The sequence below is a fragment of the Metopolophium dirhodum genome, chromosome 1, assembly GCF_019925205.1.
Source record: "Metopolophium dirhodum isolate CAU chromosome 1, ASM1992520v1, whole genome shotgun sequence".
NCBI lineage: Eukaryota > Metazoa > Arthropoda > Insecta > Hemiptera > Aphididae > Metopolophium > Metopolophium dirhodum.
This window is the reverse complement of record NC_083560.1, coordinates 55,911,220-55,926,399: the sequence shown is the minus strand read 5'-3', so window position 1 is coordinate 55,926,399 and position 15,180 is coordinate 55,911,220. Positions and strand designations below refer to the sequence as shown.

The 15,180-nt window shown below is 26.9% G+C and overlaps 2 protein-coding genes across 9 annotated transcripts; one reads left to right on the top strand and one right to left on the bottom strand.

The window, feature by feature from the left end:
- Positions 1 to 585: 585 nt before the first annotated feature.
- Positions 586 to 3,813, bottom strand: LOC132936657 (uncharacterized). Of its 8 annotated transcripts, none has more exons than XM_061003418.1 (9): positions 3,586 to 3,808; positions 3,318 to 3,482; positions 2,701 to 2,732; positions 2,424 to 2,639; positions 2,139 to 2,285; positions 1,715 to 1,919; positions 1,499 to 1,646; positions 1,340 to 1,426; positions 586 to 1,283 (listed from the first exon to the last, which is right to left on the bottom strand). In XM_061003418.1, exons 3-9 carry the CDS (start codon positions 2,720 to 2,722, stop codon positions 1,143 to 1,145), a joined length of 966 nt encoding a protein of 321 aa, XP_060859401.1. In that variant the 5' UTR covers positions 2,723 to 2,732; positions 3,318 to 3,482; positions 3,586 to 3,808; the 3' UTR covers positions 586 to 1,142. The 8 variants fall into 8 exon arrangements, with proteins under 8 accessions (XP_060859401.1, XP_060859399.1, XP_060859396.1 ...); XM_061003416.1 differs by having other exon boundaries at positions 3,318 to 3,527; positions 3,611 to 3,808; XM_061003413.1 differs by having other exon boundaries at positions 3,318 to 3,527; positions 3,634 to 3,808.
- Positions 3,814 to 5,269: 1,456 nt separating this feature from the next.
- LOC132936047 (protein OPI10 homolog) lies at positions 5,270 to 9,955 on the top strand. Its single transcript, XM_061002712.1, has 3 exons — positions 5,270 to 5,667; positions 5,821 to 5,950; positions 8,110 to 9,955. Exons 1-3 carry the CDS (start codon positions 5,617 to 5,619, stop codon positions 8,532 to 8,534), a joined length of 606 nt encoding a protein of 201 aa, XP_060858695.1. The 5' UTR covers positions 5,270 to 5,616; the 3' UTR covers positions 8,535 to 9,955.
- The last annotated feature ends 5,225 nt before the right edge of the window (positions 9,956 to 15,180 follow it).

Below are 15,180 nucleotides of genomic sequence, written 5' to 3'. Positions count from 1 at the left end.
ATAGCAACTAGATTATTAATGGGCAACATTGTGGGAATTTTTATATTGTCAACGGAAGAACAATAAAACACTATAATCAATAATGAACAATGTGATTTATGGGGCTTTCAAATTAAATTGTTTAATTTGTTAAAATTGTATCTATATAAATCATGAATATAAGAAGAATAATTATAAATAAGAATAAACTTAGAAAATTATAATTTATATTATGTGTATGTTTAAGTGTTTTATTTAATATTTTTATTTTTTATATCAATGTATTTGACATCCAAATTTTATATATACCAACAGACAACCTACAGGAATTTGATATATCAATTTTTAAATCTGTTTGTACATCCATATCTATTTACCATTGTTACCAACACATAAACATGTACACGCATATACAAGGGCAACATCTAGGTTTGTACAGCTAAAACCTCACATATACATAAATACAATGTGGATAAAAGTTAAATTAAATCAGTCATTCTTACAATTAAGAACTTATAAAATAACATTGATCAATTAAAAACAGTACATTATTAGTAAATTGATCACACAATAAAATTATGTTATTCAGTATGTTTCAGATTTAAGCTACTATTTTTTTTATTTAAAATACAAATATATACCTATCTGCTAAATAATATGAATGGTTTAAATGCAGTACCAAACTTCAGGACTAAAAATATTTATCTTTTTTTGTTAATAGAGCCAATAAGCAGTTTTCATCTATAACATGAAATATGAATTTTTGTATACTTAATAACTTTAATTTAAGTTAATTAGTTAATTTGTAATCTATACAATTATATGATTAATTAATAATGTATAAATACAAAATTAGATGTCAAAAATATTAATACAATTAATATTTATCATGCAAATTGTAATAACCAAAAACTGATTTTAAAGCATGGTAAATTTATATCACAAAAACACCTATTAGTTTTTAATATTATATCTCACGATTAGTCGTGTACAAATTATTATTATTGTCAATATAACAAATATTGTAGATAAAAATTCAAAACAATTTTAATAAAAAAATAGAAATTTCTTTTTAAAATACCTATCATCTTTTACAAACTGAACAAGCTATATTCCGAAACATACTATTATTTAATTATATTTACTTATAATATATATGATGTTTATAATTCAAAAATCAATTGATTGTTAAAAAACGCATCTTCTTCATCATATGGGTAACGGATTTCTTCAAAAGGAGTTTTCCATGTAGATTTTATAACAGATGTTATTTCATCAACAAGTATAGATCCGTATTTTTTTTTCTAAATACAAAAATTCATTAAAAATAACTTTGATAATCATATAAAATAAGTTTTACCTTAATTATTGTTGAATTATTTTCATCGCAGCTGTCTGTACATTTTCTATTTTCAAACACACGATCAATAACACAACTTATCGTTTCCTGTTTGTGTTTAAAATGTATTTTAATCTTTAAACTAATAGAAATAACCAGTATTTTTAATTGAAACTTTACTTTAGCTAAGAAGAGAAGAACTTCTTTAACTTGATTATTGTATGTAATATCCCATGGGAGAGCTTTGTGTACTTGTAACAATAGCCGTTCACCTATTTTGTTTTTATGAAAATTTTTTCTTCTGCATACCTCAAAACCTTCATATGCACTAAAATTGATAAATATATATATGAATAAAATCATCATTAATTAAACAATCACAAATAATTGTCATACTTAGCTGTTAGTATAATTGATACATCATTAGCTCTAATCAGACGTATTTCGTTAGATTTTCTTACTTCTTCTTCAGTTATATTTATTTGTAATTTCAAATCCACAATTGCATTTCTAAGTTTCTTAAAAACACTTTTGACTTTGGTGTTGTCAGGTGATAAGTCTTTTGTTGTGAAATCAATTTTAGCCAAGGCAGTAGCAGGATCTAAAAATCATTAGATGATAAGAATTACTATTTTATTTATTACTTTTACTTAATCTTTTTAAAGATTCAACATAATATATAAAATTATATTTATGTCTTAATTGCAATTAACACTATAAATGTATCTACTAATAATTTATCAAACTTTGTAAATTCAATTACCTATTTTTTATTTGTTTATTTATAAAAATATTCTATAAAATATAAATTAAATAATACCGTCTATTTGTATAGATACATCTTCTAAATTTGTAATATTTTCAATAATATCTTTATCAATCAACTCTAGTTTAGATTTCTTATTTTTTCCCTTTTTTTCATCAGTATCACTTAATTTATTGAGTTGTAGGATATTATCTTTTAACCCTATAAAAATAATATAATATATATTAGTAAATTAGCAAAACATTATAAATTATTTAGTTGTTTAACAATCATTTATTTGTTTATATTTTGTTTAAGTATTATATATATATATTTATGCTTATACTTTTTAGTTCTTACAATAGTATGATAGAATTCGAATAAGGGTGACCTTATGATTTTTCAAAACATATAGTACATGTTTGATTGATATATTCTGGTGATTAAGTAGATTTGCAGCTTTTTGAATTTGGTAAATCAACAAAATCATTTGTTTTATTATTACCGAGTGGATTATCTCAACTGTATCTCTACGTGGCATTCTTTCGCCCAGGCCATGCATGATCTCACAAAGGTCTAAAATAAAAGTAACTTTGTTTATAATGCATTGGTTTTAATAAGAATATTAATTCCATACCTGTGAGCGTGTTAACATTCATTTTTGTGTGCCTAAAAAATAAATAAATAATTTAAATGTACACACAAAAACGGTTTTCAAATAAATGCGATAAATAAACACAAACAATTTTGAACACATTGACTGCCATGTTACTACCGGCGTTCAAACTATATGTATTATCAACATGCCAAGCAAAGTTTTCATATGTATTCCAAATTTGTATACACTGTTGTATTTGAATTCATCAAACAAATTGTAATGATTTCCACTATGCCATTGCAATCTTTTAAATATATTATTGAAGGCGGCGCTCATGTGGCATGGTAGTAATGATAAACTATGAGCGCCGCAGTCACAAAATTATAAAATTTGAGAATTACAAATGACTGCCGACGGTCACATGACAATCAACGTGTTAACCCACTTTAATATTATGTTACAGTTTCAACAAGGAAAAGAGATAATGTTGCTTAATCATAAATGAATTAATAACTCCAGAGCTAAAACACAGTAGTTATAAAAAACAAAAGATTAACATTATCAATATTTTTACAATTTAATTGATACAATTATAAAAAATGTATTAACCGAGCAAATAACGAGAGAAGCGGTAGAAATTTTTTTAATTTAGGTACCTATGTAGTATGTCTTCTGTAGTATTTAAATCACTTGCTTTACTCTAGAATGATTTCGATTGGAGTTTCCCGTTGAATAGGTCACGACGATGACAATAACCTCGATGCGACATCTTTTGAAGATATAGTTAACGTAGGTAAAACAAAATTTTGGGTTCGGTTATTCTGATATGGATGGAAATCAAACAGTTTCCGAGAAAAATAAACAAACTGTCGATTCAGTTCAAAACAAAATCAAAATAAATTAAAATATCATAGATTTACGTACTAAAGAGTAAATGCAATGACCATACTCATTGTTTAATGTTTTAATTACCTACTCGTGTAACAATATTAACTCGTGTTCCAAAATATGTATCCATTCCTTCAATAATTAATTGTCATGAATATCGTAACTAACGCGGGCTCACATTATTTTATTATATTCGGGACAATCAAAACGTTCTGTTTACCTTCGTCCCGGAACGCTGATTACATAACTAGGCAGAAGAAGACTCATGTAAACACTGTCTACACGAAAACCCAAAAATTGTGTTGGTACACCTAGGGGGCTCGTCAATCGCACCTCCAGCCGTCATTTTGTTTAAGCCTCCAAAATGCCTAACGGTCGTCACTCGTCGCAGGTTCGAACTTCATGGTTCAAACATTAAAATTTGCATCTTACACATATCTCATACTCAAACTCGGCTCTCGAATGGAAGATTTCGAGATCAACTTTAACCGCTTACTGAGTTGTCGAGTGTAAAATATGTATAATTACCAAGAAGAGCATCGGTAGAGTCCGATACTATAAAAAATTGACGGGAGGGGGACATGATCATACATTTCTAACTAGTAACTCAAAATATATAGGTACTAAATAAACAGCTCAACATTTAATATTTATTTTTCAGATGTTTGTATAGTGTTATTGCAGTTCCGGACTTCCCCCCCCCCCCCCCATGGACTATTTTCGGTGTAGTAGGACATTTTCCCCCGGTATATTTTTGATGCTGACTTTTTAAAGCCTACTATTTAATAATATTAAATCATTATTTAATATGAATTTATTTTTTTGCCTATTGTCTAATATTTCCAAATATTTTCATAAATATAATAAATTATAGATGTATATTTTTGATCAACTGAACTACTTGAATCAAATTCAAAAGCAATAATTAAATTGTTAAATATCCAAACTGGTAATTTTGACAAAAAAAAAAAAAATCCGAAGAAAGACTAAGAAATACGTGTTTAAAAATAACAAAAAAATTGGTAATCAAATGTTTTTACAAAATGTATCACTTTTATGTGCCATTTTTATTAATTATTAATTATATTTTATTTTATGGTTATTTTTTTGAATTTTTTTATTGTTTTAAGTAGTTTAGTGAACATTTAAAATCTATTATATTTATGAAAAAAAAAAATGTTTATAATTTATTAGATTCTGAGCGGAGAGATGAATGTTGGTTGAATATTGGTTTTAACAATGATGTGCTTTTTTTTTTAGTTTTTATTTTTTTTTTGAGTCCGTGTACACGATAAGTAGTCGATTTAATACTTCGATTTTCAACTTCAGTATCTTGTTCGATGGTAAAGTGAATATTGTTGGTGCATTGGCGAGGTCAAATTTAAAATTCCCAGTAATTTTCTAAAGCGCTGAGAAAAACAAAAAAAAAATTAAGGAAAACCGAGAATTTTTACGCAAAATTGGTTTTGGTTTTTGGTGTAGGTAACTCTAAAACAAATGGCTGTAGATATATGAAATTATATAATATTATTTAATTATATTATTCACTCGTTGTTTATATTAGCATTTTCTGTACACGATACAATTTTATATAATTTAATTCTGAATTATATTATCTGAAAAATAAATATGTTAATTAAACCCCTTTTAAAATATGATTAGGCAATAGAATATGCAGTATTGTGGTAGCTCTTATCAAAAGTGATGAGTGGCTAATGAAGTAATGTACAGAAAGCCGCGCACAAGGACGCATCGGCATCTTCTCGGCTCTTCTCTTATCTAGTCTTCTCAAACATCTAGAATGTTCGCTGCGCGTCTGCGCTTTTATTTTAGCCGTCGTTTGAATCGAATCCAATATCCCTTACTCTGTATGACATAAGTTTAAGATTAAGACACGGTGACGCCTAAAACCAGCTCGTACTCTCGTGGTCGATTGTTTACATGTGACTTAGATTTGCGATCGTCCAACGTCCTGGTCGCAACGAATTTTGGCCAAGTCCGAACCGTTTACGTCATATTTGGCTATTTAGCTGTCCGATTAATTCCGTCCACCCGAGATTTGTTGCAATGGTGGACTCGGTGCCTGCTATGTTTGGATTGTTGGTCAGCGGCAGATTGGTGAGTAGTAGTATGAAATTTCATAACCCCGGCGGGTTGTATACGATTTGTGGCTTGCCTGGCCGTGTCATCATATAAGATATTGTATTATCATAATAAGTTTTTTATACACTTTTTATTTTCATAATAATAATAATAATGTTTGTTATTTAGGTACGGACCGATTTTGAACGTTTAGAAGAAACAAAGTTTATGATAACTATCAACTCGGCCGAATCCGTGAATTACATTTGTGTGTTTTTGACTGGTCTTGTGCCATTTCCTGAGGGAACAGCTGGTTCAGGTAAGAATATGCCCATAACTTTTGAACAGTGTAATTAATAGTATTTATTTAAAACTTATAATTTCATAAAATACACCAATAGGCACAACACAATGCATATAACGTCGAACAAATTATGTAATTTGATTATTCAAAACATCTGACACTTACTAGCTTCCTGTGAAACAATTTAATATTTCTTCTTCTATTGTTCAAACTTTGTCAGAATCTATATTATTGGATAATTTTAATTGGAATCCATAGCCACAACAATTGTATGAGCTTCTAACTTATTTTCATTCAGTGAATTTTGCGAGCGGGTTTTAATTAGCTTTAAAATTTTAAATAAGTGTTAGCAAGCCACCTAGTTATTAAATAAATATTTCACCCGACGTTGGTCGCGTCAGTGTATCATCATTATTAGAATCGAGGTCTTTTCAACCATGTTATATTTTTCAATAATAAAAAATGTTTCATTCATTTTTATTAATTTTATCAAAAGAAATAATTTTTTCAATTTATATAATATGGTTATAAAAAGTTACTTATACATCAAATGGATAATATTTTTAAAAAATAGTAATGTACAAATTATAAAGTCTGGCAGACAATTGAAGTATTCAAAAAAAAACCTTATCAGCCAAGATGTTGAATTTATTTAGAATATTATTATAGTATTTGTAAAAATACTATTGAGTATTAATAATTGAAATGTAAAGTTGTTATGTCTTATTCAAGATGTAAAAAAAGTGCGGTCATTTTGACCATAGCGCTATTTGACACTAACATCAAATTAAGCAACTGTAAAAAACTTTAGTGATTCAAATAATAGTTAAGGTATTATCTTAGATCAAAGTTATAGGAAACGTAAGAAACTACATAAATACATATTTAAAAAAAATTGACTTGTCAAAGCAGCAAACGCAACTTTTTTACATATTTTATTTATTTACAAGAGTTTTTGAAAAAGTATGTATTATTTATATCAACAATATCGTATTTATATCTTATTTATACTTTATTTCATTGGTATAAAAATTACTACAGTCAATATCAGGTGTGTCCAACATTTTTCAACTTGCAGTAAATTCATATTTATACTACGGGCCAAATATACTTCACGGTTTTTTTGGTCATTGAATATTTCCACACTAGGTGCTATTCGTAAGTTAACAATTTGTTTTCGTCATTAGAAAATAGAAACTACACAATTGTAAGATATTTTATAATTCTTAAAAGCTCATTAAAATAAAATTTTTTTTTTAAATTATAATTTTTATTCTTATTTATACACCTATCTATATAAATTTCTTATTTTATAAGATTTTCACGGTCGGTTGGAATACTTCTGCGGGTCGTAGGTTGGGCACGCCTGGTCTATATATCATATCAATGGTTACACCGCAAAATGGTCTAACACTTAGGATCCAAACCACATGGCTTATATTATTTAAATAAAACGACTTAACGAAAAAAAATTACCAATTACTACATAAAAAAAAATATCAAATCACAAAAAATTTTTTTTGACTATCCTGAAAACCTTGAAAAATTTAGCCTATCCCCTAAACCCAGATTTACAAATTGACTATTTTCAGTATTACAAAATATAAATAATAAATGTTATATTATATGCGTAACCTAACCAGTTAATAAATTACCTATATAGAAGAAAAAAAATATAAATATTGATTAGAACAAAAGTTATTTTATTTGTCAGATCTACCTGTTACAACCTGTATATTGCTACAGTTAATTATATATAATAAATATCCTCGGTTGATTTGATTGATTTCAACGTATGCACATAATTTTTAGTTATATATTAATTTATAAAAACGTTAATAAAGTGACCCACGCAAGAACAGTCTATAAAGAAAATGTCTGATTTCCAAATACGCTATTGGTAACGCTATTTATATTGTCTTGCTACAAGACAATATAAATTACCTAATCAATTATGAGTTATGTAGTACAAATTGATAGTATTTAGATTTTAGAGTAAATACAGCATTTAAATATTAATAGCAATAGTTTTTGTTAAATATTTTATACATATATTTGATTAATAATTGTGTCATTATAGTATTGAATTTACCTGTAATATAATTATTATATTGATAACTTGGTTATTATAACACTTCAAGCATATGTATTTATTTAAATATGTTTTATTCTAGTGTACTTCAGTTGGCCTGATGAAAATGCAAAACCAAATTGGCAACTTTTAGGTATTCTGTCCAATAACAAGCCATCTGCCATATTTAAGCTTTCAAATCTTAAACAGCATTTTGATATAACAAACCAACCAATAAACGCATTCAGTCAATTTCCATCGATTTCTATAAATGCTCAAATTGGTATATCTATTGAACCTTTGATAAATGCTGAATTACAAACAACCTGCATAGAATCAACACAAAATTTATCAACGTTTGTCGAGTTCACTCAAAAAATGGTACAAAATTTATACAATTATGTATCAAGTTATGCAGTTGATGGCGGCCCACAGCAAACATCTATGGTACCACTTTTATTAATTCAGAAATGGTATGAAAACTTTGAGAGGAAATTAAATTTAAATCCAAATTTTTGGAAATCCTAGTATTTATATTTTAATATAAACCTAATTTTTCTTGATACTTGGGACTTATTTTATACTAAAATTTTAAATTGGCATTATATAACACATTATATAACTATTTTATAAGTAATATACAGAGACTGTCTATATAATTATTAATGATAGTCTTAAAGTTTAAGCTATGTGCCTTATATTAATGATAAGACTTATGTAAAATAATCTAAGAAATATATAATGTGTATGCTTTTAAACACTTAGATTTTTTTAATGAAGGATTCATTTTGTTTTTTTTCTTCACCTCAAGTTTTTATATTTTAATTGTAGTACTTTTAAAGAACCAAGACCTTTATACTATAAGAAAAATATTGTTCATTACTAAAAATAAAATTTAAATTGTCATCAAATGTTTGATATAATTTTAGTTGAAATAATTTTATTTTAAAGGTAACCTGTGGCCTAATAAAAACTATATTTAATATATACTTATACAACGTTTAAGGTTAAATAATCCAACAAGGCGCTGTATTTGTTTGTTTTTTTTTTTTAGTAATTTTTAAACAACATTGTAATATATTATTTTACATAGGTATATATATTTTTATTTTTTTTTATGGCTATACTTAATAATGAATTAACTTATGTATTTTGATATACAGTTGGCAAAACACTCATTTGGATATTGTTGTACCAAATTATTAATATTTAGTACAAATGATTTTTGGCATTTAGCATTTATGAAGAGGAGGGGTTCAATGCGGTTCATTTCTTGAAAATAATATCATTTTATTGTCATGTTAAAATTATTGAATAGGTTTTTTTAATATTATTTTTACTTTATTATGTATGTTTAAGTTTTATTTTTACTCAAGTTTTAGTTTTTATAAAATATTAATACATTTTATTTAAATATTATACCAATACATGATGTAATATTTAAGGCTAAGGCCAGTTAAGACATCATTGTTTTTAAAAATAATAGAAATTGATCTGCTGTATGTATTGACAGGTTTTTAAAGCTGTTGTGCTGCAAGCACTATTATAACTTTGTGTTGCTGTTGGATATATGATTTTAAAAAAAAATTATGTACAATTTTACATTTTCAAAATGTATTATTTGGCATAAATCTATCTTGAAAAACAAAATTACCTTCCATTTATTCTTGTACATATTATTTAAGTACCTGCCATTTATCGAAAATACTTGTTATCTTTTTATTTTAATAGTTTGAAGAGCATATTATTGCCTAGAATATTTTAATTTTTTAGTGCTTAATTTAATCATATATTAAGCAATATAATAATACAATAGCTTTGTTAGCCATTAAACTTTCAGACGATGATAATAATTTTAAATTTTAAATTGTGATGTACTCTAATATACTTTACATGCACATTAGGGCTCCATGTAAAAATATGTATTCAAAAAAATAGTTTTTGCTGAACCTTGTCTTTGTTTATTGTATTGTAAAAACCTATATTGATAAACCTACAAGCTACAATTTCAAATATTGTCTGCAGAAAATTTAAATACAGATTTTTTTAAAATCTTATCATCTTTTGATTTTATAAATTGGTAGTGTTTAACTTTAAAATAGTAAAATTATTGCACTACACTCAGTAATAGCCGATTTGTATCTACATGTTTCTTACATGTATCTAAAAGAAATTATTTGTTTATTTTAGTAAAAACTAATAAGTACCTAATGCAATGACCAACTACAGAAATTACATGATGCCATTTATAAAATACTTTAAATTGATATTTACATTTTCTTGAAATGACCTGTTATAATTATTACCGTACAATCCGTTATATTTAAGTTTTCAAACTTGAATGCATTTATATAAACTAAAAATTATTTTTTTTTATGGTTAAAATGTGTTTTCTTACCTGTGCTTGTAGGTTGTAGCCATCTTGTTTTTCCCACACGAAACAGGTTTTGTATATTATGGTAGTTTTGTGATAACTGATAGTGTGACAACTATCTTTGGTACTAACTACCTAATAACGTAGGATCAGTGATCCTAAAAAAGTTTATGGGTACACGCATAAATATAAAATTAGGAGTTGAGTACACTATACCACTGCATAGGATATATAATTGAATATAGGACATTACATCCCCATAAAAAAATTGAGTATGTTTCATCCCCGGAAAATGTTAAAATAGAATAATTGGTCACTGGAAGTTATTACCTATAGAATATAATATTTTGTCCTCAGGGTTTTTAATCATTATTTTTATTGATTTTTCAGTAGTTAACATTTAAATAGTAGGAATATAATATAATTTTGGATATTAATTCATTATTTTATTGATACAAAAAAATGAATTAAATAATAAATGCGCCTAAACATACATTTTTTTTTTTTTTTTACTGAATTGATTTCTAAACTTTCACTAAATTAATATTTTTGAGAAATTAAAAAAAAATTAATGATTTGAAAACCTGGAAACCAAACGTCAATAGGTAGCTAACAACTCCCGGTGACCAAATAACCTTTCTTAATATTTTCCTGAGACGAAGTTTGTTTACTGGCCCAATTACCGACTACCAATAAAAAGAAGAATACCCATCACTGGTAAATGTGCCGTAGATAGCAGCAGGGGTGCCCAGCGACACCTAAGAGTCGTCATTCGCACAATATAATGAAAAATAATGTAAAGAGCAAGAAGAGGAATAATAGTTACCTTTTATTTTATTAGTAAAAATGTTAAGACGCGAGCAGCATAAGTCTCATCACATCGATTCGCGGTTTTTCCACCCCTAAAATATAGGTAGGTATGATTTACATTTAAATCTGCACTGCCAGCTATACTTATACAAATTACAAGGTGTAACAGAAAAAACTGAAAATGTAAATTTAACAAAATATTTGTCATAGGTTATAACCTATATATATGTTTTTTAATATTTATTAGAACTTAAGTTTTTAGTTATAACTTATTTCATATTACAGTTAGTCAATTACATACATTAGTCGGAGTCAGTTCATTCTGTTACACCATTATAATATGTATATAATTTATAGAAATATATAGATAGGCACCTACCTATAAATGGGAACAAGGATCAATCTATATAAACTATCTAACTCAGTATAAGAATTTATGCATATTTTAGAATTTGATAGCCGATAGGTATGCGGGGCATGAAACTTGACTACTGGGTCATCATTTGTTTAACTCGCGTAGGTATTCTTCACAAGCGCAAACAACGTTAATTTTTTTTAATGAGAATCCTTATAGGTATCATATTTGGATTGGTCGGATGTGATGGGTCATGGGTGAAGTTATTAATGAAACGAATTCCTTTGATACACGAAACTGCGTCAATATTATTTTTCATTAGGGCCAGAGATTCATAACAGCAGACTAAAAATATTTTCTTTTGTTTATTTTCAATTTGATGAGGATGTAGACATTTTGTTTCGTACCTACTCAAAAGAAGCGTACGGTGGTATGCGTCAACTACAATGCGTAGGTACAGGGTAAGTATAACATTATGTAAAATGTCGAGTGTAAGTATATATATTTATTTAACCTCTACTAGTGAATTTGGCGTACTGTAAATGTATTAAGTTAAGTTAAGATATTACCGAATCAGTAACTATCTCATAGGTACCAAGTAGAAATAATAAAAATTCTTGAATGAAATAGTTTTATCTTTTAATTTGTTAATTATATATCACTATTTATTCATTCATGAAAAATAGTATATTGTGTAGGAGGTAGGTATTTGTGTGGCAAGGGTGAGAAGTAAGCTATTTCAGTCGCTGTCGACGTGTGCACATAAGCCGCAGGCGAGGTCCGCATTTCGCTAGACTGAATTGCCTTCCAGTTCCCTCACTAGACACACGTACTATTTTTTGTCACGCCTCTTCATCAATCACGGCAAAGGTAATGCAGGGATCTATACAACAACCAGACTATTCTACGAAAACAATTTCATAAAAGTAACTATTTGGTTTTATTTATTTTAGGTGTCATGCAAGGAGGTTATAATATAAATATAAGATGTAACTAAAAACTTATGTTTTGAAAAGATCGTGGTACTTATAGATTTCAGTGTTTGGTTGTGCAGCGGATAAGGCCACTTTTGAGGATTTCCATTTACCACCTGGCACCTGGGATTCCCACTTTACCGTCCACTGGACGGAAAAAAGTCGCTTTCCAACGCTTCAATCAACCATCATCGAAAACTAAACTTTTGGTATAGGCGTGATGAAAAATGAATTTATGATTAGCCTAGTCAAATTAGATCAGATTAGGTTATAACTTTTGACTCTAACCATTTACTTACTACCAGTCAAATGGCTCAATTAACCAGTGAATACTAATTAACTTTTGACTTTAATTACTCAAAACACTATTTTTATTGACTTATTTAACTAGTTCACTGACTCTACCCAATCCATACTACTCGAATCAACGAAATGTATGCAGTCTTTTTAATTGTTAGATAAAACAGCCCGTATAGGCTTCATCTAAATTCTAAATCATGATACACTGATACTCACTTATCTTTCTATAAAAAAAAAGGTAATTTTGACTATAAATATGTCACTGTAGTAAGCCAATAACATACAATATACCTACACTTGCAATACCGTGAGTTTATAGAGTCAAAATACAAATCTTATAGGTACCTAATATAAATAAATGGTATATTATGCGTATAGACCTGATAGTTTGAGCCTTTGAGGCATACCTACTTACTACTTAGTGGCGTAGTTAAGATTTTGTCCTGTATGGGGAGGGGGGATATTATTTTAAAATAAATGTGCGGGGGCTTTGCCTTCACAATATCATAAATCACTATAGGTACACAGTAAAATAATTTATATTGAACATTTTAAACACATTATTATTTAACAACACATTTCTTAATCTATAATATATTATATTGTAACAAAACCACTCACTCATCAATAGTTCTCAAAAATAACAAAACGTATACACTTGAAATTTGACATTAAAACCGTGTTTACCTATATATTTTGTGGTTATAGTATAAACTACTTGACCTTAAGTTACTTAACCTTGTTCTAAATTTGCAATCCTTATATATAAATATTGTGCATTTACAAAGCTGGACAGTAACTAGTTAAAAAGTTAAAAGTTAAGTTAAAAGTTACTTTTTTTGATAACTTTTAACTTAATTAGTTAAAAAAAATTGAATGTAGAAAATAACTTAGTTAGTAACTAAGTTATTTCTTTTTATAAATAATTGTAACTTAACTTAGTTATTTTGTTAAAATTAAAGGTATTTGTAAAAAGTTATTTACAAAAATTTTCCTATTATGATTTATGAACTGTATATTATTATAATATACTATAATATAGACATGTATTTATAAATTTATATATATTTAGCCATGGTAATTACTAATTAGTAGTATTATAGTGAATACTGAATAGTGATTATTATTATTTATTCATTACTTATTTGAAATATAACTAGGAAGTTAATATTTTCTATAAAATTACAACGGTTAAGATGTATTTTACATTGTTACTAGTGTACTGGTACATTGATAAGTAATAATACAATTTCCAGAACGAACCTAATTAGTAATTTCTGATACGGTGATACTTATGCCGAGTTTTCTACAAACTACACTCTACTTTCCTATAATATTATATTGGTATATAAATAAAATAATATATAAAAATTAATTGTTGTCAATTTGTAAGTATCTAGGTTATATAATATCAGCTTATGTAGTAGCGTGTGTCAACTGGTGTGAGTGTGTGACTATGAGGGTTCCAAGTTCCAATAGTGAATTTAGTCATTCGTCATTCGTCAATGTAATCATCTGAGCGTTTGTTTTACTTTATACCAAAAACTAGTTATTTTCCTACGATGAGATAAAAAAAAACGTTTGAGTAAGTAAAAGGTATTTAAAAAAAAAAAAGTAACTTAACTTTTAACTTAACTTAGTTATTATTTTCATGAAAATTTGTAACTTAACTTAGTTACTCAAATTCAGTAACTTTTTAAAACCAACTTTAAATTAGCTTAGTTATTTTTTATTTTAGGATAACTTAACTTTAACTAGTTAAAAAAATTGGTTAACTTGCCCAGCTTTGTGCATTTATAAGCTAACTACAAAATAATTTGCAAATTTTCGAGATATTGATGTCAACTTTCGAACTTTAAATATTTATAAAAAAAAAACCGTGCCTATAATATCTATCTTTAATATATTTTAATTTCTATTATAACAACCTATGAACCTTGTATATTTCAAGTTTATTGACCCAACAACATTTTTTTATCGATATTTATAGAAACAAAACTAAAAAATATTGAAAATGTCAAATATCTATAAGAGCTCAAAACGAGCCGAAATATTTTGAAAACTATATCATATAGACATTAAACGAAGATAAAATAAACAATTGGTGAAAATTTAAAGTATTTAAGAAGTAAGTACGGTTATTACTTATTAGTTTTCGATTCACACCATAATACCAAATCGGATTTTCGTACAAATTTTTTTTTCCTGTTATTTTTATTTTTCCCAATCATTAAAAAAAGTTGTGAGAATCTTAAATTTTTACTTTTTAAAAGTACAATATAGATTCAATTTTCTATCAGAAGCTATCCTCAAAGTTAAAAATCGTATAAGGTAGTAAAATCTCTAAACAAATACAGAAAA

Excerpts from the sequence above, each read along its gene's own strand:
- LOC132936047 (XM_061002712.1), top strand. The coding sequence starts at position 5,617 with ATGGTGGACTCGGTGCCTGCTATGTTTGGATTGTTGGTCAGCGGCAGA. Across the intron at positions 5,668-5,820 it reads TGTTGGTCAGCGGCAGATTG|GTACGGACCGATTTTGAACG; the intron begins GTGAGTAGTAGT and ends TTTGTTATTTAG. Across the intron at positions 5,951-8,109 it reads TGAGGGAACAGCTGGTTCAG|TGTACTTCAGTTGGCCTGAT; the intron begins GTAAGAATATGC and ends GTTTTATTCTAG.
- LOC132936657 (XM_061003412.1), bottom strand. Across the intron at positions 1,920-2,138 it reads TGTATCTATACAAATAGACG|ATCCTGCTACTGCCTTGGCT; the intron begins GTATTATTTAAT and ends AATGATTTTTAG. Across the intron at positions 1,284-1,339 it reads ATAATTCAACAATAATTAAG|AAAAAAAAATACGGATCTAT; the intron begins GTAAAACTTATT and ends TTTTGTATTTAG.